General features: G+C 34.1%; 5 protein-coding genes across 7 annotated transcripts; all 5 read right to left on the bottom strand.

Moving 5' to 3' along the window:
- Window positions 1-1,355: 1,355 nt before the first annotated feature.
- LOC123882284 (cysteine-rich receptor-like protein kinase 15) lies at window positions 1,356-5,195 on the bottom strand. The gene is made up of 7 exons (XM_045931116.1): window positions 4,285-5,195; window positions 3,744-3,875; window positions 3,218-3,378; window positions 2,589-2,799; window positions 2,235-2,472; window positions 1,927-2,077; window positions 1,356-1,825 (listed from the first exon to the last, which is right to left on the bottom strand). Exons 1-7 carry the CDS (start codon window positions 5,093-5,095, stop codon window positions 1,481-1,483), a joined length of 2,049 nt encoding a protein of 682 aa, XP_045787072.1. The 5' UTR covers window positions 5,096-5,195; the 3' UTR covers window positions 1,356-1,480.
- Window positions 5,196-6,870: 1,675 nt separating this feature from the next.
- LOC123882345 (cysteine-rich receptor-like protein kinase 10) lies at window positions 6,871-10,717 on the bottom strand. Its single transcript, XM_045931196.1, has 7 exons — window positions 9,477-10,717; window positions 8,850-8,996; window positions 8,629-8,753; window positions 8,246-8,456; window positions 7,875-8,112; window positions 7,589-7,739; window positions 6,871-7,458 (listed from the first exon to the last, which is right to left on the bottom strand). Exons 1-7 carry the CDS (start codon window positions 10,288-10,290, stop codon window positions 7,129-7,131), a joined length of 2,016 nt encoding a protein of 671 aa, XP_045787152.1. The 5' UTR covers window positions 10,291-10,717; the 3' UTR covers window positions 6,871-7,128.
- Window positions 10,718-11,301: 584 nt separating this feature from the next.
- Window positions 11,302-13,039, bottom strand: LOC123882440 (cysteine-rich receptor-like protein kinase 25). The gene is made up of 2 exons (XM_045931301.1): window positions 11,686-13,039; window positions 11,302-11,581 (listed from the first exon to the last, which is right to left on the bottom strand). Exons 1-2 carry the CDS (start codon window positions 12,631-12,633, stop codon window positions 11,564-11,566), a joined length of 966 nt encoding a protein of 321 aa, XP_045787257.1. The 5' UTR covers window positions 12,634-13,039; the 3' UTR covers window positions 11,302-11,563.
- A 224-nt stretch (window positions 13,040-13,263) lies between these two features.
- On the bottom strand, window positions 13,264-17,238 carry LOC123882406 (cysteine-rich receptor-like protein kinase 10). The gene is made up of 7 exons (XM_045931267.1): window positions 15,614-17,238; window positions 15,203-15,343; window positions 14,970-15,091; window positions 14,667-14,877; window positions 14,137-14,374; window positions 13,855-14,005; window positions 13,264-13,766 (listed from the first exon to the last, which is right to left on the bottom strand). The coding sequence occupies exons 1-7, from the start codon at window positions 16,449-16,451 to the stop codon at window positions 13,485-13,487; spliced, it is 1,983 nt and encodes a 660-aa protein (XP_045787223.1). The 5' UTR covers window positions 16,452-17,238; the 3' UTR covers window positions 13,264-13,484.
- On the bottom strand, window positions 15,207-22,617 carry LOC123882383 (cysteine-rich receptor-like protein kinase 10). Of its 3 annotated transcripts, none has more exons than XM_045931257.1 (9): window positions 21,557-22,617; window positions 21,180-21,317; window positions 20,947-21,068; window positions 20,663-20,873; window positions 20,334-20,571; window positions 20,013-20,163; window positions 19,647-19,917; window positions 18,269-18,369; window positions 15,207-15,343 (listed from the first exon to the last, which is right to left on the bottom strand). In XM_045931257.1, the coding sequence occupies exons 1-8, from the start codon at window positions 22,350-22,352 to the stop codon at window positions 18,314-18,316; spliced, it is 1,983 nt and encodes a 660-aa protein (XP_045787213.1). In that variant the 5' UTR covers window positions 22,353-22,617; the 3' UTR covers window positions 15,207-15,343; window positions 18,269-18,313. The 3 variants fall into 3 exon arrangements, with proteins under 3 accessions (XP_045787213.1, XP_045787206.1, XP_045787198.1); XM_045931250.1 differs by lacking the exon at window positions 15,207-15,343 and adding an exon at window positions 17,517-17,827; XM_045931242.1 differs by lacking the exon at window positions 15,207-15,343 and having other exon boundaries at window positions 18,083-18,369.
- Window positions 22,618-24,004: the final 1,387 nt, after the last annotated feature.

A 24,004-nucleotide genomic window follows, 5' to 3' on the forward strand; every position in this document is an offset into this window, starting at 1 on the left:
AATTAATATTAAAAAAAATAGTTTGCGACGGTTTTGAAACCGTTGCAACCTCTACTATTAAATTAAATCTAGTATCACGTGGGGAAAAAATAGTGACGGTTTTGAACGGTTATAACGACGGTTTTCAAAACTGTCGCAAAGTTCTATTGCGACACATAAATCAGCAACGGTTTAAGAACCGTCGCAGATGTACAATTGCAACGGTTTCAACCGTCGCAAACTACAATATTGACAGTCGCAAAGTGCTTATTTTCTTGTAGTGGTTGGAACACACACATAGTGTTTATATACTAGAAGGTCACTACTTGGGTACGCCCTAATGGGTACCCAGTTTTGTAAACGTGGCACACCATGCTAAATATCACACACGCGCCGCCGTCCGTCGGGCCGGGCTTGGGCTTGGTGATATATTAATTTTTTTAATACCCAGAAGTGGAAAAATAATTATTAATTATTTTTCACTATGTGTTGTTACCATTTCAAAATGATTTCGACACATGTTAAATGTGCTGTGAGACCAAGTCAATAACGGTTTTTATATCCGTTACCATCGGAGGTGTTTTTCTGCCCGTTTTCTATAGTGTAGTAGAGAACGGTATTTATCGAATTGACTGTTTTATCCTGGGGACTTCACGGTTGATAGTCTACCTTGCACAATTTGGGTAGTGCCGTGAAACGTCTTAAAGAGAGCGTATCGAACCGCGACTCGGCCAGTAATTTCTTTCGTTGCTATTTTCTAAATCGTTTTTCAAAACCGAAAACTAACAATAACTGCATCACAACCGCATCAGACGTTTTCGGCGATGCTCGTTCAAATTTTCTCACCAAAAAATAAAATTTATGAACTTCAAATCCTAATTTGTATCAAATCTAATGAAAAATCTTACTTTTAATGATCTCTCAACCGTGTATTTTAAGTACATTCAAATTAGTGTTTATGGAATAAACTAAGACTATGCAATGGTGGATAAATATAGTTACATAATAGTTTCATTATATATAGCTTGTGAAATTTCAAAATGATTTCACGCCGCCACAGCCGTATTGCGCGCTTCAGCATCCGCAATGAACACATTCGCAACAACCCCGCAACCGTTACCGTATCCGCGACCGCTACTGCAATTTAAAACCTTGGGTGGACTAACAAGGAAAACAATGAAGAGGGGTGACTCTGAATAAAAAAATAATCTGAATTTTCGAACAGTCGTACGAGTGTCACACACCGCAACATGCCTAATCACAGAGGTATTTGTGATTCGTAGATTTCTAGCACTAGACTACTCAGAAAAAAAATTAGATGTATTTAATTGGGTTATATAAAAAATTAGGTAATTAGGTAAGTAATTGCAATGTGCTTAGAGCAAATTACTAAATTGTATCAGAAATATATTTTATGAACATAAAATATTTTCAGAATCACACTTCATTGTACTATGTGCTTATGATTTAAATCCCATAACAAAGAATATTCAGCAGAACATTAACGGCCTGTAACTGAAGATTTACTTGTTGATCCTTGAGTAAGTAGACTTCCTGATCCTGAATCAGTTGACTTGGTGAGACCTGAATATTGATCCCTTAACGATGTAGATAATGCACTTTTTGGTTGCATTAAAAGGGGAGGTTCCAAAGGTACAGGAAGTGGAAAATAAATGCTACTAAGCATTAGTAAAACCAAACTCATAGATGGTCTCATATCTATATCTTCTTGAACACAAAGTAGTCCAACATGGATGCATCTCAATTTTTCATTCTTATTAAAACCTTGTTCTAATATTGGATCTACAATATCTGATATTGTCCCTGCCTTCCAATTTCTCCATGCCTGCAAGAATTTATATGGTATCCAAATGAGATAAGTTTTGCATCATGTTCAAATTAGATAAGAGAAAAATTAACTAACAATTTAAAAGGTTAAACACTTACAATACTTAATAGATCCTCTATATTCTCCCCGTCACGATTCTTGATGATTCTCCGACCACAAACAATTTCTAAAATGATTACGCCATAACTAAATATATCTGATTTGACTGAAAATTCTCCATGTCTGATGTACTCTGGTGCCATATATCCACTGTATGCCAAAAAAAAAAAATTATGCTCAATCATTAAATATAAAATGTCAGATCTTCCATGATCAATATTTTCACTTTCCACTTTTTCTTTTATAGAATTCTTATTTGGAAATGAGGAATATATCTCATTAATTCAAGCATGTTCTTAATACTTACAATGTTCCAACAACGGTCTTTGTCATGCCATGAGTTTGATTGGCATCAAACAATTTTGCAATGCCAAAATCTGTAATTTTTGGGTTCATCTCTTCATCTAATAGAATATTACTTATTTTGAGATCACGGTGAATAATTTGTAATCGAGAATCTTCATGAAGATAAAGAAGACCTCGCGCAATATCTTTTATGATTTTGTAGCGTCTTTCCCAATTCAAATTTGCACGCTTGATTGGATCTACATAATCACCCAAACCAAAACTATAAAGGTTATATTATTTAATAATTGAAACAATTGTTCAATATGTTTATTTCATTATAGAAAAGCAAAGGTAAAGTTGGAGAAAATATTACCAAATATGATATAATCAAGACTTTTATTAGGGACAAACTCATATATCAGTAGTCTTTCTTTTCTTTGTAAGCAGAAACCTAATAGCTTAACTAAATTTCGATGTTGAAGTTTTCCTGTCAACAATACTTCGTTCTTAAATTCGGTTTCTCCTTGATTAGAATTGATTGCCAACCTTTTGATAGCAACATTTTGTCCATTAGAGAGCATACCCTACAATTAATTACAATATTTAGTGTATATAGATATAATAAACTATAATCATATATGTCGCTTAACTCAAATGGCAGGGATATTACATTATATATATAGGGGGTGATGTTTGAACCCCGATCATCACATTTATCTACTTGATGGCTGAAATTTCTAGCCACCGGCTACTTGATAAAAAAAAATATTAATCAGTGCCCCAGGCAATAATCAAGAATACTTAATATAGTAAAGTTCTAGTGAAACTTGTGTAATCAATGTTTGTAAAGTATAAAAAAATATTATTTTCAATATAAAAATTACTTCTTTTATATCCTTAACTAGTGTCCCACGGATAACTGCGACACTAGTTGGTATCACCCAAAAAAAAAATATCATTGATACATTCATGTGTTTCAATAAAAAGGATATAATTTTTTACCTTATAAACCGTTCCAAATCCACCTTGACCAAGCTTATTTGCATCAGAGAAGTTGCTTGTAGCTAATTTGATGGTTTCCATGTCAAATTGCAACAAATCGCCAACTTTAAGATCATTACTCGCTTCAGCTTCTTCAAATTCATCTTCATTTTTCTCTTGGCCTAGGCATTGTGTTCAATTTTAATTTAATTTAAATAATAAAAAAGATTATCCCAACGGAAATATATTTTTTTCAAATTCAAACTCATCACATTTAAATTTTTCATGCATTTTTCTCTTCTTATGAAGACAGCATATACTACACATGATCGTATCTGAATCAATCCAAAAGCAAAATCGCAAAACAAATCAATCCAAAACCGCAAATCGTATGATTTTTTATACACGTGGAAGTTTCATCAAACGAAATTAACTCAAAATTTAATTAAAAAATACGAACTTATGTTGACATGAGTACCAACTTAAAATAAAGATAAGAGAACAAATATACACAGAAAGTTTGAACAAATCAATACTCATATCATACCTTCGAGATTTAACCCTGCCATACTAGGGCGATTTCTCCTCAAGCATATGCAAATGATCAAATTTAGAACAAGAACTGCAACAACAGCAGGCACAACTATGGCAATGGTAGTATGGTATGATTTGCCTTTTTCTGCAAAAATCAAAAGTAAGCCTATACATGAGAAAAATGCCCATATAACTATAAGAAACAAGTAAAACAAAGCACTAAATAGTAAACCATGTTATCCGGCCCAACTGAGGAAGAATCGTTCACAAGAATATGAGTTCAAATTCTGACTGAAACAATGTTTATTAGATTTTACTTGCCTTCTCTAAATTATCATGACTTCTATTAGAATATTCATAGCTGTATAAGTTATTATTAGTATTGATTGTAAGATAATTTGGGTTGATCATTTTCATTGATCACAATTCCATGTATATAATACAAGACAATATCTTATACAGCTATGAATATTCTAATAATTAACTTCCTTCTTGTGAGAACCAGTACCTTGAAAATAGCAATTATGTATGATTAGTTAATGAGAAATAAATACCTTGTGGTTGAGAGGTTTCATCTGTGTCAACTACTACAAATGGAGGATCGTAGAAGCGCCACGATTCATATCTAATATTACAACTTGGTTCAACAACTCCACCACCAAATTTGCTATTTGGAAGATATGAGATAGCACCATTTAAACAATCCATGCAATCTTGTAAGGATAAATCAGGTGTACACTGTACAAGACCATATATGGTTTGGAAATTCAAGGTCACATTGGATTCATTATCCGTAGCATACTTAACACGAGAGTCATTACTTGACGCAGCTTTTTCTTTCAGTTTCTTCATCAAGTTCCCAAGAACTCTTTTAAATTGATCCACCTCTGTTAGTGTTACATTCTGACCGTTTTCCATAGGAAACCAAGGGAATTGTTCCATAATGCCAAATATTGATCGGTTCGAGTAGCGCAACATGCAATTGTCATACCAACCAATTGCTTCTTTTTGATTTGGACAAAGTCGTGTCAGAAGAACTCTTGAATCGTTAAGACAATTGCGGCAAGCATCGGGTTTAACATCTCCTCTGCAGAGTCCAATGGCGTTTACTTTGTCAGTGTTTTGGCCATAAGAGAAATTGTAGAAACCGTAGTTGATTTGTGTGTTGGAAGAGAGATTGGATAAAAGGATGTTGAGGTTGGTTTGATATGTGCTATTGGCTGTGTAGTTGCCATTATCGTTTATACAAAAGTTGTACAAAAAATTTGGCTTGGCTTTAGCTTGAGATACAATAATAATGACAAGTAGGAGAAAAAAATAATAAAAGGAAAATGATAACTTGCAAGACACAATCACAATTGCCATTATTCTGATCTTGCTTTCTTTTTGAGAATATTAACAAGTAATAAGTGGTTAACAAATGGAGAATTGAAGCTTTGGATATATATGAGAGTTACTTAATACTATGCCATACAGTATGGGTGAAGCGTTTTGTTGACTAGATGAAGGTTATTTTAGTCTTTATATTTTTGATCGAAAGCGTAACTGTTCTGAATAATGAGAAAGACTTTTCAAAATTCGATCAAATCGATCCATTCAATCATCTCTCACAATTACATTAAATGCAAATGCACCAAACTGCAGTAGGTTCATTCAATTATTGGGAAAGGTCCCATATGCTAGTGGACACCGTTCTGTGATCAGTACTGCTGCGGAGGTTCTCACATCTCAGGCAACTACAGCAATCCTCTGGTTCAATATCTCCTCTACAGATTGCGATTGCGTTTACTTGGTTTGGGTTTTCACCGTACGAGACATTGTAGAGTCCATAGTCTATTTCTGTGTTGGAATATATTTGTTGTAAAACGTTGTAGCGGTTGTTCCATTAGTCACCACCGGTTGAGAAGTTTCCGAGAGTTTTGTTACATCATGGTAGCGGGGAATTAGCTGGTCATTGGCTCCAGATATAAGTGTGATAAACAGAGGAAGAAATGAAAACAGAAGCCAAAGTGAAGAAAGCATAGTGTTCTCTTCGACCTGGATATCGCACGTTACTGCATCAATGCAGTAACTGTTGTAGGCCGTCGGTCTGATCAAAACCGAATGGATGAGATCAAATACTGTGTTAAAATGTTAAATAAATAGTGAATTAATTTGAGCAGTTTGATCATAAATTTACGGCCAAAATTGCTTATTGCATGAAGGACATCAGCGCAAAATCTAGATCCATATATGTGTGTGTAAAAGGTTTTGAAGTCAATGTTCAAGTGCAATGAAAGGTGAAAATGATGGCATCGTGTTGCTAAACAAAACTTTTTTTTATTAACGAGTGCCCTAAAAACATTAGTTAGAATGACACTTAAAATTAAAGGTCTCCACCACCATGTAGTTGAGTTGATGCATGGGATGGTAGTTTTTTGATGCATCCTTCCGATCATTAATATAAGAGAAAATTTGTTTTTTAGATTCATTGAGTTTCTAATATATTTAGTCTATATTATAGACTAGATACATTAAAGTATATGCAATGAAAATATCACGAGTTATTGAATCATGTAAAAAAACAATTGATGCAGCAAAAGTGGTAAATCCCGGTTATTTAAGAATGAAAAGCTTAAATCAAAATTATTGCAGTCACAAATCTGAATTTGTACAATGTGAAAGTTCACTTATTTATACTATCTATGATACTAAACAACTCTAACTAGAATTGGTTAGGAACTACAACTAACTCTATGAAACTGGTAATAAGTAACAGTTAATTAACTAGCCTATCACTACCTTGCAATACAAGTAATAGTCTAGTTCTTATCAATTCCACAGTTAACAGTTAACACGCACCTTAGCAAGAAGAGCTTGAATACACCAGATAGTCTTACATTATCCAGGTACGTGGTGTTGTGCTGATCGAATGCATAATCTTTTCCATGCAAAAAACAGAATCAGACATTTTTTATATGTGGAATAAGTCTGATACAAAAGTTAGAGAAAAAATTTAGAGACTAGACTAAAAATAATATGACATCCCTTTAAAGTGGTACAACTTTCTATTTTTAAGTAATGAGATAGCTCAGTTATTACTATTAAAGCATTTTTTAAATCATAGCTCAGTAGAGCTTAGAAAAAGTGAGATAACTTCATTTGTTTCTTGCAAATGACTCTGCTCTCTGCATCATGCTTTATCTATTCTGCATGTGCTTTCAGCACGAAGCTTGTAAGTATATACAACCAACAAAATCAGCACTCAGTTGCCATAATCTTTACTATTATATGACTGAATTATGTTAGCCATTAATACTTACAACATATACAAACTAGGTAAATGTAGCTGCAACACAATATTATGACATAATTTGAACATACTGGATGGATCAAAGAAAACATAAAAACAATATATTTTATCGTGGGTGTACTTCGGTAATGGATACTTCATTCACAGACCATGGAATTGAACAGGTGGTGGACTGATCAGAATCAAGCCCCTGCTTTATTCTGTCGGGCGTTCTTCCACGCAGGAGAGACGGTGGCCGTTGAGGTAATGACATGGTAACTGAATAACTGTTGAGCATAAGTGCAATAGTTTCCATGGATGGCCTGTCAAGTGGATTTTCCTGAACACATAACAAACCAATATGGATGCATCTGATAACTTCATTTCTTGAATAAGAACCTCGTAGTGTTGGATCCAGTAACTCCAAAGGTGTTTGCTCTGACCATTTTTTCCATGCCTGTGGTAATGCATATTATTGTGTCAGTATTTAAACTTTGGAATATTTCTTTCCTTACCAGCTGAAATACTGTTTAGCTAGGATTGCATCAGAATAGCATAAGAAAAAAGTTAAACTTATTTACACTCACATAGCTTAAGAGGTCATCAGCGTTATTCCAATGATTTAAATCGGTATTCTTCTTGCCACTCACAATTTCCAAAACAAGGACACCGAAGCTAAACACATCTGACTTCACAGAGAACTGTCCACGCATTGCATATTCTGGAGACATGTAACCACTGAAAAACAACATTATGATCAACATAAGAATGTTAACATCTTTATAAACAGCATGCTTCACTTTCACATATAAAGATATAATATATAAGCTCTCATATATGCAAGAGGCGATGAAAGAGAGGTCTGAAACTTACAAAGTCCCAACTATCCTTCCTGTATTTACTTGAGTTTGATCTGCCTGGAAAATTTTTGCCATCCCAAAATCTGAAATCTTTGGGTTCATATTTTCATCTAATAGAACGTTGCTAGCTTTGAGATCACGGTGAATAATTCTAAGTTGGGAGTCTTCATGGAGATAAAGAATCCCTCGAGCGATGCCAACTATAATCTTGTACCGTATTGACCAATCTAACTCCCTTTGCTTTACAGGATCTACAATATAATATGTAATAAAAGATTTAAGATCAACAACAGTAGGTAGGTATAATAAAATTTCAAATGATACAAAACTTTTAAACCCTTCCAAAGTAGTGGTGCTTCTATAAGGAAAAAGGTAACACCATACCAAATAGAAAGTGATCGAGGCTTTTATTTCTTATGTATTCGTAGACAAGTATCTTCTCCCTCCCTTCCAAACAAAATCCAAACATCCTCACTAAATTTCTATGTTGAAGCTTCGCCACAAGGGAAGCTTCATTCCTGAACTCTATTGCACCCTGCAAGGAGGTCATCGACAACCTCTTCACAGCTATCTCCTGTCTGTTAGGAAGAATGCCCTAAACACAAACATGACATCAGACCAGTTTTCTTAAATTTAGCATAGAAAATAAACACGAGTCAAGCATTTTGCACAAACAAATTTCTTAGACCGGGCCAGTTTGCTAAAATTTAGCATATATAGAAGAAAAAAAACATGCCTCAATCATTTTGCACCAACAAATTTATTACCTTATAAACCACGCCAAATCCACCTTGGCCAATCTTGTTCTCATTGGAGAAGCAATTTGTGGCAGCTTCAATTGTGGTAAAGTCAAATTGCAAACACTCTATATCAGTAAAATCCTCCCTCCGAACTACATAGACAGTACATTACAGTATTCATCACCAACCAAATTACAAGTAAACTGAACCAAGGAAACAAATTAACCAAACAAAAAATGTAAAATTACTTGAAGAAGACCCCCTGATGAATGTAGCATTATACTTATACTTCTTGATTGCCCTCTTACGCAGGAAGTAACAGCCGATAATGAAAAGCACCACAGCAACAACAATTGGGACAACAATTGCAATAATTATAGAAACATTGTTTTTCCCTACACAAATTCATCACTTTAAGACACCCCAAAAACAAAGTTAAAACCTACGAAGCACAAACATAGAGAAAATGTTTCGATACTAACGCGTGTCAGACACCAGACACGCGCCTAGTGTCAGTGGTACATAGGTTAATGTCAAATAACCAATTATCCCAAAACCTTAAGGTGTTAGGATAGAGTCATATCAATGGTTTTATATTATTTCTAACACGCCCCCTCACGCAAGAGCCCACTTGGGCTTGAAGCGTGGATAATGCATAGGTCCACCTACCATATGCTTAAATTCCACTTTTTAATTAGAAAGTGAGGGGAGCGGGGATCGAACTCTAGACCACTTAGTCACAGACGCTCTGATACCATGTCAAATAACCAATTATCCCAAAACCTTAAGGTGTTAGGATAGAGTCATATCAATGGTTTTATATTATTTCTAACCGTTAAAACCCAGATAACAATACTATTGTTGTATATTGATACCTGAAGAAGGAGATTCAAGTTGTGGTTGAGTGGAAACAGCAGAAACATTGTAAAACGGATAAGATTCATATCGAATATTACAACTTGGAAGAAGCGATCTTGCACCTCGTTTCGAGCTACAACAATCTCCAATAGAACTAATAGCACTTTGCAAGCAAGTGTTACAATCAAAAGTGGACAAATCAGGTGTACACTGTGCCAAAGAATATATCTTGATAGAACCCAAGAAATTATCTTGTTTTACAGCAAAACTCTTCTGACCAGAATTAGAATTGACAGCTTCATTTGCTAAATCCTTCAAAAGCTTTGCAACAAAATCACGAAATTGGGTAACTTGAGAATCAGGAATACTCTCAACAGAATACAAGTTCCCTGCTGGAACTATATGATTCAAGAAAGAAGTGTTAGAGTAACGCAATAAGCACTCATCATACCAAATTATAGACTCAGTTTCGTTGTTGCATAATTTAGTGATGTTGTTAGCTGCGGCGGTGACACAGTTTTGACAGGTGGAGGGAGAAACGTCGGCGCGGCAGAGGAAGAGACCTTTTAAGTCGTTGGGGGAATTGAAGAGAGGGATGCGGATGTTGTAGAAACCGTTGTGGAAAGTGGAATTTGAGATGAGGGAAGAGAGAAGTGTTTTTAAAGCGGTTTGGAAATTAGAATTTGGTTTGTAATAGGTGGATTGTTGCTGGTCTGTGCAGGCGTGGAAAGTGTATACTGGAGAAGCTTGAATTGGGAAGGTAAGTAAAATTAACAAGGATGAAACAAGAATCAATTGTGTTGGTATTGTTGAGGATTTGAAGATATGCATTTTGGTTATGTTGTGGAGTTGAATCTTTGTTAGGTAAATTATGGTGGATGAAATTTGTGAGAGAAATGATATACTAGTGACTGCAACAGAAACTAGTTGAATGGTCAATGTGGAAGAAGAGTCAAACACTCGCTTGTCGTCTTGCTTGCCATTGGTTGGAACTTGAAACACATGATTTTTTTTTGAAAAATAATTAGAGGCAGAAAAATTCAAAGTAAATCCACTAAATAACTATTTTGGTCTCTGAAATTGCAGAGAGAATTCTCTCATGTTAAGATTAGGTAAATTTTGTTTTTAACCATTGATTTATGTGGAAAGAGAAGATGAAAAAAAGAAAAAAGTGAAATGAAAGGTGGGGATTGAAAAACTTGAGGAACATGAGGAAAAAAAATTGAGAATTGCAACTTCAATGTCAAATTGTTACCAAACACACCATATAGCTGATATTTTATAAGCTAGTTTTTAGCTGCTTATAGCGAATAAGTTAGGTGATTGAATTTGTAGTGTTTGGTAAAATTAGCGGTTGAACTAGCTTAAAAATATGAAATGGCATAAAAAAAATATGTTTAATTAATATTTAATTTTTTCAAGTAAGATGATAGCGGTTAAATTGAAAGAAAAAATGATAAGTTATAAGATCATAAGCTACTTAAAATAACATTTGAAAAATAAATTATAAGCTAGTAAAATAAATTATAAACTCTTTTTTAAAAATTGTTACCGCACAAAACTTTTAGTGTGTAAGCTAAAAGCTATAAGCAAAGTTATTGGCATTCCAAAAAAGATATGTTGTTCTCCGTCCATTTGTGTAACATGGAATGGCTTTCAAATCCAAGTGATAAAGGAATTGAGACACTTTGAGTGTTTATTTATCTTGTAGTTAGTTCTTGGTTTAATTTGCATAGTCATAGACATACATTGTTTTAAAAATGGGTCAAGTTGCTAGATTGTTTGTGACTTAAAATAATGAGTTTGGGATTAAGATGAATGCAGAGTATTTGTAGACTTCAATTTTGAATTATTCTTGATTTAGATTAAAAGTGAAAGTTATATTATTTAGTAGTACAGTACACATGTGAGATAAATGTTATATTATGTACAAATTTGTTTCAAGTTTCCACCATTAGTATTAGTAGTAGTACCAAGAGAATCGATCAAACAAATCTACTAAGATGGATGAACAAATGTCTTCACATAGACACTAGCAATTCGTTTTGCCTCCAGAAAATTCCCGCGCGTCAATCAGAATTATCTCATATACCTTCAATCTCATCTATATCTCATCAAAATCCTGTTCAATTTCAACACCAAAATGCAAATATCAACAACCAACCACAAGCACACACACACACTAATCAAGTAATTAAATCAAACTAAATATTACAATCATATTACCGTTTTCCTCCATACCACACTCGTCGCTCGTTTTCTCATAACAGACCACATTCCAAAACCCAAAAACACCATTACAGCAACAATAGGTACAACAAAAGCAAGAACAACTTCAAAACGACACCGTCCCGATCGCCGAGACTGAACCGGACCGGTAATCAACTCAGTAGTACTATTATTATAAAACAAGTACAACTCATATCTTATATTACACGCCGGTAACAAAACTCTCGCACCTTGTTTCCCATCACAACAATTCGGAACCGATGCAATAGCACTTCTCAAACACATATTACAATCAAATAACGATAATTCCGGAACACACTCAACTAATCCGTAAATTTTCACTGAGCGCGTGAAGTTCACTTTCCCTGTCGCGAATTTTTCTTTATCAGAATTTGCAGCGTTCGTTGCAAGAATATTTAACAACCGAGCTAGTAACTCGTTGAAACGGTTGCGTTCTTCAGAAGTAACCGACTTCGAATCAGATAGATCAACGCTTGGAACTATGTTGTTGAGATAATTGTTGGAGTAGCGTACTGTGCATACGTCGTACCAGATTATAGCCTCTTTATTGACACTGCAACGGCGTTTTAGATCTGTTGATGCGGCGGTTACGCAGTCATGGCAGGTGGTGGTGACGGTGTCGCCACGACAGAGGAAGAGGCCTTTGACGGCGTTGGGGGTTTCACTTGCGACTGTTGTTTGGTAGAAATGGTTGCCGTTGGTAGCGTTTGAAGAAAGGGAAGAGAAGAGGAGGTTGAGATTGGTTTGGAAATTGGTGTTTGGTTGGTCTTTGGAAGAGTTTGTGCAGACATGAGAATTGTAAATTGGAGATGCTTCGGTTGTGAAAATTATGAAGCTGAAGAAGGAAAAGGTAATAGAGTGAATTACAGAGTATTTGAAAGGAAGCATCTTCTTTTGGTGAAAGGTTTGCACCAGTATGTTCATCTCTGCAAATAGAATTGTTTGTTTCTTGAGTTTTTATTTTACTAGAACTAAATACATAATTTGGCCGTCCCATGTGCATAACTCAGTTGATAGAGACATGACATTTTATATATTAGGGAGCCAGAGTCCAAACCCCGGACACTCCATTTATTCACTTAAAAAGGGTACTAAATCCATTTATTATATGTTTGGATTGATGATGAGTTTGATGAAATCACAGTAATTTTGTGATTTTTTTAAACTAAGGGGATCTAAGAAGGTTGAATTAACAAATGCAAAAAGTCATTATGAATAATTATGCAAATGGAAAGTCTTCAAAACATATTAACTAAATAACATCCTAGGCTCCAAACATTTTAGTGTTGGTGGAGAAAAGTATATTGTGACGGGGAGTTGGGGACAAATCTCTGTTTAGTTTTGTGGAAAAGTTTAAATTATTGAGAAAAAAATGATAACGGAAGACACCGGTTGTGACTTGTGTGGTGCCTCATAAGTCCTGACAAATCACCACAATGAAGAAATATCTTAATTAGATTGACATTGATTGCCTCACATTTAAAGTCAAATTTGATGGCTTGAAAATGGTGGATTGAGAAATTGACATAACAGGAATAGTGCCAACATAAGACATGTCTGTATCTTTGTTTTAGCTTTGATGAATAAGTATTTAAGCTTTTATTTTCTAAACAAAAGTTATTTTCAAATTAAAAAATAAGCAAATACAAAATGTTACAAGATTTTTAAATCAAAACTACATACACTAATAGACTACACTTTTAGAATCTCGTCACTTTTTCAAGCATTATCAGGATCAAACCACCAACACACATATCATTGACAGACATTAGTATTCAATTGGTAGTAGATTCAGATTGACTGATTTGTATCGTCGGCATGTTTGGAACACTTCCACTGTGTAGAAAAAATGCAGGCTGCTTAGGTACCGGTAGCGTAACACTGAAACTATCTAACATGAGCACTACTGTTGCCATTGTAGGTCTATCTTCTGGATCTTCTTGAACACATAGTAAACCAATATGGATGCATCTGATAGCTTCATTTGGAGTATAGGATTCTGTTACTGTCTGGTCAACCAATTCCAAGGGTGTTCCATTCTTCCAAAGTTTCCAGGCCTGTTTCAAATTTTCATCAAGCATATGTTATGATGTGATCACAATGAATACAGTAAGAAAGCAAAAAATTACACTTATCTTTACTCACATAGCACACTAAATCCTCAGCAACACCTGTTTCATAGAAAGAACTGTTCTTCTTGCCACTTATAATCTCCATAACTAGGACTCCAAAACTGTATACATCAGACTTAATAGAGAACTCTCCATGCATTGCATACTCCGGAGACATGTAACCACTGAAACACACACATATGTATCATCACTATAAAACACTATCAGCCACAAACAATGACAAGTACTTTTCAGTTTTCACGAATATATGTCACATATTTCCTTGAGTTTGATATAAATGTAAACTTGTACTTACTATGTGCCTACTATTCTACTGGTATTTCCTTGAGTTTGATCCACTCCGAATAATTTTGCCATGCCAAAGTCGGATATTTTTGGATTCATATCTCCATCCAACAATACGTTGCTAGCTTTGAGATCACGATGAATAATTTTAAGCCTAGAATCTTCGTGAAGATATTTAATGCCTCGAGCAACCCCTCCAATTATCTTGTAACGCCTTGTCCAATCCAACAGCCTTTGTTTTTCAGGATCTGCACAAATATTCCATTCATAAGATTATGATCTCCAACTGAAGTGAATCAGTCTAATTAAACAAGTATTAATCAAAAAACTCATTGTTATTATATTATAATGCTCTAACATAAGAGTACTTGCTGAAATCCTTAGTTATAGTTACATATAAAGTTATTTATAAGATACAATTACACAGTGATAAGAAAACAAAAATATAACTATAAACCCTTCAGATAAGCTCTTGCAAACTAAAATCAAAGCAGGCATGTAAACTGTGCACTATAAAGAATTCAGATAAAATAAACCTACCAAAAAGAATATAGTCAAGGCTTTTGTTGGCTGCATATTCATAAACAAGTATCTTTTCTTCTCCTTCCAAGCAAAATCCTAGAAGCCTAGCTAAATTTCTATGTTGAAGCTGGGCAACCAACTCAACTTCATTCTTAAATTGCTCTCCACCTTGTCCTGAGTTTTTAGAGAGTCTCTTGACAGCTATTTCTTGTCCGCTTGGAAGCGAGCCCTGAATTTTCACAAAAATTAAATGGTATACTATTCAACAATTGGTATAGTTTTTCCATGTTATGTAGAAACAAAGGTATGTTAACTTCATACCTTGTAAACCACGCCAAATCCACCTTCACCTAGCTTATTAGCTTCCGAGAATTTGTTTGTGGCTTCTTCAAGCGTACTCAAATCAAATCTCAAGGATTCCACGGTGCTAATATCAGTTTCAGCTAAGAAGTAATAATTGTAGGTCTATAAGATTAAGTCATAACAACATATTATGCAAATATGAAACAACTTGAGAATTAAAGATCTTCTTTTCAATTAACTCATGGCCTTACTTTTCGGATCTTGTGCAGAGTCACGCTTCTTCTTCCGTAGTCTTTTACTTAAGAAACAAAGTCCCACGATAAATAGCAGCATGGCCACGGAAATTGGAACCACAATTGCAACAATTGTCCCTGAAGAGATCCCACTACTTCCTGCAAAATTCCAAAATGTGGTTATTTTAGACAACTGCAATACAAAAATATGTTTAAGTCAAGTATTGCAAATGATTCCATTTCATCATATTCTACTGTTAATTAGTCTTGTTTCTCTTTATTTACTGGTAGTGAAATGTAAATGTACAACATTTTAAAGCATAAAGAGCTCTCCTGTCTACAAAAACTAATTTTAACTTAACACAAAGTTATTATTAGTTATTGAAAAATCTTTAGAAATTTAACCCAATTATCTCTAAATTATATTACCTCCCAAATTAGGATTGGTTGTTGGAGGAACAAGCCCTGGTGCTACTGAAGGCGATGGTGATGGTGAAGGAGTAAGGTTTCGATAAAAAGGGTACAATTCATATCTAATATTACAGCTAGGAACCAGAACTCTCCCTCCTTGCTTTCCATTACAACACTGAGGAAGAGCACCTATAACATCACTAAGACACGTGCTGCAGTCTTGCTGTGATAAATCATCTGTACACTGAGCCAAACAATAAAGTGTCTGAAAACTAGATATGCTAGCTTCATTTGTTGCGTATTTTTTAGCACCAACAGAAGAATTCGCCGCTTTATCAGCTGATTCATTCATGGTATCAAACAATAAACGCATGAAGCTTGCCTGGTTCGTGATATTCACGGTGTTCATCAAGAAAATAGCGGGACTTGTAGCCACGGTTGAGAAAAAAGAGTTGTTGGAGTATCGAACCATGCATTCGTCATACCAGATTACAGCTCGTTTGGATGAGGAGCAGTCTGTTGATAGTTTTTGTGTTGCGTTTGTCACACATTGTTGGCAGCCGGAAGAGGAAACGTCGCCTCTGCACAAGTATAGACCGTATACCGTGTTTGAGGCAGTTCTGCTTGTGACTGTGGTGTTGTAGAATTCTTTGGTAGCGTTGGAAGATAATGAAGAAAAAAGGGTTCTGAGGTTTGATTTGTAGGTGCTGGTGGTGGTATCATTCTCTGAACAAACTTGGTAGAGAAAAGTTGGATTTTGTGCGTTAGTAGTTGAGCTAATGAGGAGAAAGGTTATGAGGCTGAACAGAAAAAACAGGTTGAAGGAATTCAAAGACATGGTGGAATAAGAATTCATGTTTCTGTTTGTCTTAATGGATGGAGTGTTGCATATGTTAATGTTTGTGAAATCAAAATTTGTTTATGATTTTTCAATTGGACATTGGTTCCAAGTTAAATTTGAATGTGGCAAGTCAAGTCAACATTGTTGTTTTTATGATGCACTTCAGTCCTTGTCATTTTGTATTCTAGGAAAATCTTGTTTGTTGAAAATCTTATTTATTTATTTATTTATTTATTGTTGAACGTGTATATCACTCTATGTTGAAATTTGTTTTAGACGTAATAGAAGAGTAAAAGAGAAAGGTCAGAAAGTGTAATGGAAACTGTGAGGACATTGAAAATTAAGGTTTGCTGTTGACTAGGATTCCCCTAAGAAGGGGTTAGGCATACGTGTAGTTCAGCTACTGGTTGGAAACTGTGATCACAGTTGATTACTTGCTTTAGCTTCATTTTGGCCAAAATTGAAAGGTTAAGATTGACTTAATATTTAACTGGATTTTTTATATGTGATATGTCCAGTTCAAGTCAGAGTGATTAGTTTCATATCACCTATAAATGAGTAAAATGGTAAAACGTTGGATATATAAAAGACGTGACTTATATACATAATGTCCTAAGATTTTGGATGGAGATGTATCGTCTTCATCTCTTGTGATCGTTGGTGCTTTCAGCACTCCCTAGGAAACTAATCACTCACACTTACTCATAACAATACAATTAATTAAAAACATGGCAATTAGAGAAGAATATGGATGTCTTTGCTAGTAAATGGACCGCCATATTTACTTGTGGTCTTACAAACTCTTAGTATTATTTTTCATGCCAAAATATGGCAGGTTTGCTTCATTTGTTCATTCTATGTTATGTTACATTCATTTCCCTTAAAAAACCACACAAATATATGCATCATCAGCAGTACACTTTGTGTCATCTATAGAAACAAAATATATAGAAAATAGCCCTTCTTTCCATGCTCTTTTATTACATAAGAAACAAAAGAGCCAGTGTGAAAGTGCAAACAATAGTTACAATGACTGTTTCTGATAAGATAACTACATAGCCCAAAGACAGAAAAAATGTATGAGAAGGTAAAATTAACAGTTGAAAGAAAGAACCACAATATTTAGAAATACCTTTTTGAATTGCAAAATTTGTAGGACTAACTAGTCTTTCAGCTGCAGGTGATACCATTCTATAAAATGGTACAACTCATACATATAGTTGTAACTGTGATACATGAACTCTTCCTCCTTGACTTCCAAGACAATACTACTGAGACACATTATGCAATCTCGAGGCGACAAATCCGACATAAACTGAAGCAAGATAGGACCATAGTGCGAACTGTGATGTTGTACTGCTGCAAGTTGCAACGCAGTTGGACTAGTATGTCTGGTCGTGATACACCGACAAGTTTACATCTTTTTTTCTTTTTTTTTGTGTAAATTAGAGATCATTTATGCGCAATTGCAAATACTAATCATTTGAGAGTAGGATAATAAGACTATAATGGATGAAATCACTATTAAATTTCTATTAATTTAAAAGTATCATAGTTTTATTCTTACAGTATTATAGAATATTCACTGATTCATAAAATACTAGTCAAATGAAATATTAGTATATGGTTCTGTTCTAGAATATTCATCACAGATAATAATATGGTCCAATGTTATTTCATATTTGTTTTTGACAATAAAATTGGTTCATATGGTCAAGATGTATATTCTATAGTATTATACTGTACTGTAAGATGCATAAATTATCCAAGAATTTATTCGATCCAAGTGGAATTTTACAAAACTGTGAGCATTTAAAGCCTTTTGGACTTACTTGGTGTTAGATGAACCTACTGCACTGTGCATTCCGCATGACAGATTAGACTGATTGTCTCCACCCAATCATTTCTTTCCAATATTTTTTTAGTGTAAAGTCTGTAATTATAAAATAAACAAATAATCATCAAATTTTGTTTAATAGTGAAAATGACTAATCAAATTTTTTAATTAATACTGTAAAAAAATAATATTAATTAAGACATTATTTTCACTTACATAAGTAAAGTACTAGGACTAAATTATACTATCGGTCCACAAATTTTAACACAACTGACATAAATGTCGAAATTTTTAGGTTGAACGCTGTGATCAAAGTTTGAATTTCGATCTTTCACTTTGTATGTATGAGTTTCCAATGATTTGTCATTTCGTCTATGTATAAAAAAAATATTATACTACAACCAATGCAAATTAATCTATATGAAAATGTGTTTTTTAGAATAATAACATTGAATTTGGTAAAAAAGAACATCAAATATTGTGAAATTAGATGAAATTTGCTTATATTTGAATCCACAAAAATTATTTTTGACACAGAATCCACAAAATTTAATCAATTAAATATATATTTAAGATTATTACACATGAATTGTAAAAAAATATATATATTTTATTATTTAAACTGAGTTTGGAGGTAGTAGTACCTTAATAATCTTTCATTGATTTTAACCTCATTTTTTTTTGCTTGTAGTAAAAATCATTCTTCACTTATATTTAAAATTTTAATTTTTTTAACCAAAAAATATTCACATTTAAACTGGTAATCGTTTGGAAAAGCTCCAAATCTTCACTCTTCAAATCCTAATTTTATATCATATACACAAAATTTAATATCAAAATTCAACTAATCAATTTCTTACATCTACAATTTCTGGTATTACTGGTAATCCCAAATCCACCACAAACCCTCTATTTAAATAGAAAGAAAAATCAAATGCAATGTGTAGAAATAAATTGATAATAACAAGACCAAATTAGTTAACTTGAAAAAAACATAGGAATCAAAGGCCATATAATCTAAATTAAAAAATTAAAAAATGCAATTAAATCTTTAATTAATAAAAATACATATTTTACTAATAACAAAACAAAATTTACATATAAAAAATACAAACATTTTTTTGACTTATGTATGTATAGACACATATGTGAATGAGCACCACCGGCCACCGGGGTATAAGTATAACACACAATTGGTTTGTGCGCAGAGTGCGTGAGTGTTGTAAACCTAAGTTCTAATGTGCGTATGAAATACGATTTTTTTTAGATAAATGAATGCAGAGGAACATCTTAAGTAGAGCAAATGGGTTGCGAGATGAAACACGACTATCGAGGGTGAATACTTGAGGACAAAGTATGGTTGGTGGAGTGACCTGAATATGATTCACGTTCAGCTGAATAGCCTGAATGTCTTCTGGTTCTGCCGTGCATGAAAAATGCTGGTTCCATGGGAAATGGCATATCAGCTGAGACATTTGTAAGATATGAAACAACAGTTCCCATTGTAGGCCTCTCATCTGGATTTTCTTGGACACACAATAAACCAATTTGCACACATTTTTCTACTTCATTTGGAGCATAAGATTCTTGCATAACTGGATCCAGCATTTCAAATGGAGATTCACCTTTCCACTGGTTCCAAGCCTGAAACCATAAATTAAATACATTTCATTTTCTGATTAGAGTAGAGGCATTGACATTAAAATACAAAGAAAAAGAAACAGGAATTTGATACTCACATAACTCAAGAGATCATCAACACGACATGATTCAAAACTACATGAATTCTTTTTTCCGCTAATAATCTCGAGAACCATAACTCCAAAACTGAAAACATCGGACTTCACTGAAAATTGTCCGTGCATTGCATATTCTGGAGACATGTAACCACTGGGAAAAAGGGGGGAAATCAGTATCAAAGTCATACATTCTACTAATGTGTAGTCATCATGTAAGGGAGATCAAATTGAGATATTTTAACCATAATAGAAATCATAGAGACTTATAACACTTTATATTTGGTACAAAGATTAGCATGGTAAAAATGATTTGAAACTCACTATGTCCCCACAACTCTATTTGTGTGTCCTTGAATTTGCTCTATATCTACCATCCTTGCCATGCCAAAATCAGAGATTTTTGGAATCATGTTGTTATCTAGAAGTACATTGCTTGGTTTAATATCGCGATGTATAATCTTGAGACGAGAATCTTCATGAAGATAAAGAATTCCTCGAGCAATTCCTTTTATGATATTATACCGTTCAGGCCAAGTTAATTGTTTTTGCTTCCGAGAATCTACAAATTTTGGTTAGAACCAAACAAGTGAGATTGAAGTGAAGAATATGAAACATAAACTATAGCTAAAATAAATATTGAAGTGTCATACCAAATAGGAAGTGATCAAGACTTTTGTTAGGCACATATTCATAGATAAGTATCTTTTCTTGATCTTCAAGGCAAAATCCTATTAACCTCACCAAATTTCTGTGTTGAAGTTTGGCTATTAACATCACTTCATTTTTGAATTCTTCTGCTCCTTGACCAGAAGTTTTCGACAGTCTCTTCACAGCTATTTCTTGTCCATTAGGAAGTGTTCCCTAAAACTAGAAAAATCAGAAGAAATGAAGAAAAAAATGCATTAATTACTTATCACATTCATTCATATATTACCTTGTAGACTTGTCCATATCCCCCTTTGCCAATTTTGCTATCATCAGAAAAATTGTTTGTTGCTATTTCAATTGTAGCAAAATCAAATTCCAAGGACTCGGAGTTACTAAATTCAAGCCCAACTACATCACAGTTCACAGAAGAGCAATTTTAAATTAGTACTCATAGCTAGAACCATATACTAAACATTGATTAAGCTCAAATATTAAAGATAATAAGTTTATTGACATTACGGTTTTCTTTGTGACTAGCCTTGCGTCTCTTCTTCGCTTTTATCCATAAGAAATAGCCGCCAATGCAAAAAATCACCACCAAAATGACAACCAAGACAACAATGATGGCAATCAAATGTGTTGAAATATTTCTTCCCCCTGTCAAACATTGTCATATTGACATTAATTCCACACACAATTAAAACTTATAGCGCGCTCAAAGGGTCCAATAAGTCTTGATTTGGCACCTATCCTAGGATTAATCTTATAGCGCGCTCAAAGGGTCTTAACTATAAAGACCGTTTGGCGCGCCTGTTGGGGTCAAAGATACTAATTACAGTAGATTAAAAAAACTTATGAGACACATCCATCACAAAACATCAGAAAAAAGAACTAACCCTTATTTGAAGTTGCTATTGATGCCGATGTTCCAGAATGCAGATAAAACGGATAAGTCTCATATCTAACAAAACAACTTGGAAACAAAATAGTTTCCCCTATGCTACCTCCACAACAAGCCTTAGGAAACTCCGCGGCCGCATCCTCAATACACCGCCTACAATCCCCGGCTGACAAGTCCGGTGTACACTGAGCAAGACCGTAAAGCGTCACACTAACAGAAGCATTTTCTTGTTTAACAGCATATTTGTTGAAACTACCAATAGAAACTGCAGCTTCATTTGGAAGCACATTCAAAACAGATCCTAAAGCAGCATAAAACCCTTTACTTTGTAACAAAACAGGATCCCCCAGTGGAATCTCAATCTTATATCTTGGTAAAGTTTCCATTTTTGAGAAGATGAATCTATATGAATATCTTAACAAACACTCGTTATACCAAATCACAGCTTCTTTTGAAGAAGGACAATATTTTGGTATTGTTAGTGTTGCAAAACCAATACACTCTCTACATAAAGCAAATGGAACATCTCCACGACACATAGAAAGACCATAGACTTTGTCTAAACCTTTTCCTGATGTTGTGTTGAAGAATCTAACATCATTTGTTACATTAGAAGAAAGTGATGAGAGAAGGGTTTTGAGATTTGAATGAAAAGTACTGTTTTGTGTAAATGTTTTGTTGTTTGTGCAAGTAGCATTGTTGAACACAGATGCCGAAGTTTCTGTTATGGTAATAATTAAGATTAAGATAAGTGTGCTAAGCATAAATATCTTAGATACTTTGATAATCATGATGATTCTGTTATGCTGCAAGAAAATCTTAGATAGTTTGATGAACAAGCATGTGGTTGCATTTGAATTAAGCAGGATCTAGCAATTAGATTCAGAGATCTGACAGTATAGTATGTTTGAAATTAGTTAAGAGTCAATAAAGGATAAAACTATATAGTAAAAAAGTGGTTAGAAGCTAATTTAATACAATAATCTGACTAGATTATAAATACAATGGATGCATGTTCAATCTTGTATACTAACATATTTTATGGTTGCAATATTTTCAACGGTACAATATGTGTCTTATCCAACATTATATATAAATTGTCAATTCTAGCTGGTGGACAATTGCTAGTTGCTAACTGGAATCAGATTTGGTGCTGTCAAATTAACACACAGTAACACGCCGTTTTCATTTTAAACCATCCGATTTGATTTTAATGGCTGAGATCGATTTGATTAGAAAAACTCAATTTTTAATCTAAGCCGCCCGATCTGAATTTAATGGATGAGATTAAAACTGCGTTAAACTGCGTGTTTTTTGGACTGTAGCAAATCTGGGTCCATTAGAATTATTGAATTGAATGACTGGAGTTTAAAATCCAATCTCTATATATTCAGTATATGAATTTTTAATAATTTGTGATATAGTTTATCTTTTAAAAAAATCATTGAATCATGGGGCCATGTGAATAATGGGTAAGATGAAAATAATAGTATTCCAGTAATCCAGTGAACATCATGTGCATGTCCATTGATTAAGAAAGGTGAGGAGTCGAGCACAGTTTGGTTATATGATGTCGTACCCCACTAGAGTTGGATGATGATAGCCACTTAGCCATGTGTATTCCACTCATCGTATTTTCCAATACTTAATTATGTGTTTGCTAACTGGTGTAATTAGAACCTCTCCGAGTGAGCTTAGTTAGAGCATCCACAATGGAACTATTTATTTTTGAGTACTTAAGTGGATCTTATATGTAACACACACTAGTGGAAAAAACACTTATTAAATCACACATTTTAAATCAGATGTCATCCACCTGATTTAAAAACCTTAAAATATAGGACACGGAAGGAAGGCTTTTAAAGGAATAAAAGCTAAATCAGTTAGCCTGATTTAAAAAAATTATTTATAATTAAAAAAAATAAAAATCATTTTCACTTCTTCAAATCTGCTACGACGAACACCAACAAAGCCTAAAACACAAATTCTCTCAGATCTGCACCAAAAACCCTAAACACATACTTCCTTCTCACTTTCTCTCTGCGACGACGAACACCAACAAGGGTTCCTTCTCTGAGCGTAGTCTCTGCGACGACGAACACGAACAGGACTTCCGATTCAACCTCCGCTTTTGGTCTTCTCATTCCAAGGTTAGTTCCATTTCGATTTTGGTCTTTTCTTCATTCTCCAATGGATTCTCATTCCAATTTCGTGTTCGTCGCTGTGAGTTTTCTCCTCATCTTCATCTATTGACTAATCTTTGGGTTTTCAATTTCGTGTTCCAATTTCGTGTTCGTCGCTGCCGCTGCCATCTTCGAATTCATTCGCTGTGGGTTTTCTCCTCATCTATTGTGCCGACACTTCTTAACCTACAGGTATCTCTCTTTTTTCAGTATGTAGCTCCAAACTTATTTAATCTCAATTTTATGTGTTGTGTGATGTT

The sequence above is a fragment of the Trifolium pratense genome, linkage group LG1 (genome assembly GCF_020283565.1).
Source record: "Trifolium pratense cultivar HEN17-A07 linkage group LG1, ARS_RC_1.1, whole genome shotgun sequence".
Taxonomy (NCBI): Eukaryota; Viridiplantae; Streptophyta; class Magnoliopsida; order Fabales; family Fabaceae; genus Trifolium; species Trifolium pratense.

Excerpts from the sequence above, each read along its gene's own strand:
- LOC123882284 (XM_045931116.1), bottom strand. The coding sequence starts at position 5,095 with ATGGCAATTGTGATTGTGTCTTGCAAGTTATCATTTTCCTTTTATTAT. Across the intron at positions 3,876-4,284 it reads TGAAACCTCTCAACCACAAG|AAAAAGGCAAATCATACCAT; the intron begins GTATTTATTTCT and ends TGATTTTTGCAG. Across the intron at positions 2,800-3,217 it reads GATTTGGAACGGTTTATAAG|GGTATGCTCTCTAATGGACA; the intron begins GTAAAAAATTAT and ends AATTAATTGTAG.
- LOC123882345 (XM_045931196.1), bottom strand. The coding sequence starts at position 10,290 with ATGCATATCTTCAAATCCTCAACAATACCAACACAATTGATTCTTGTT. Across the intron at positions 8,457-8,628 it reads GATTTGGCGTGGTTTATAAG|GGCATTCTTCCTAACAGACA; the intron begins GTAATAAATTTG and ends GTTTGTGTTTAG. Across the intron at positions 7,459-7,588 it reads CTGATGACCTCTTAAGCTAT|GCATGGAAAAAATGGTCAGA; the intron begins GTGAGTGTAAAT and ends GCATTACCACAG.
- LOC123882440 (XM_045931301.1), bottom strand. The coding sequence starts at position 12,633 with ATGAACATACTGGTGCAAACCTTTCACCAAAAGAAGATGCTTCCTTTC.
- LOC123882406 (XM_045931267.1), bottom strand. The coding sequence starts at position 16,451 with ATGAATTCTTATTCCACCATGTCTTTGAATTCCTTCAACCTGTTTTTT. Across the intron at positions 14,878-14,969 it reads GATTTGGCGTGGTTTACAAG|GGCTCGCTTCCAAGCGGACA; the intron begins GTATGAAGTTAA and ends GTGAAAATTCAG. Across the intron at positions 14,006-14,136 it reads AGTAGAATAGTAGGCACATA|TGGTTACATGTCTCCGGAGT; the intron begins GTAAGTACAAGT and ends TGTGTGTTTCAG.
- LOC123882383 (XM_045931257.1), bottom strand. The coding sequence starts at position 22,352 with ATGATTATCAAAGTATCTAAGATATTTATGCTTAGCACACTTATCTTA. Across the intron at positions 21,318-21,556 it reads AATAGCAACTTCAAATAAGG|GGGGAAGAAATATTTCAACA; the intron begins GTTAGTTCTTTT and ends AATGTTTGACAG. Across the intron at positions 20,572-20,662 it reads TCTTGATCACTTCCTATTTG|ATTCTCGGAAGCAAAAACAA; the intron begins GTATGACACTTC and ends CAAAATTTGTAG.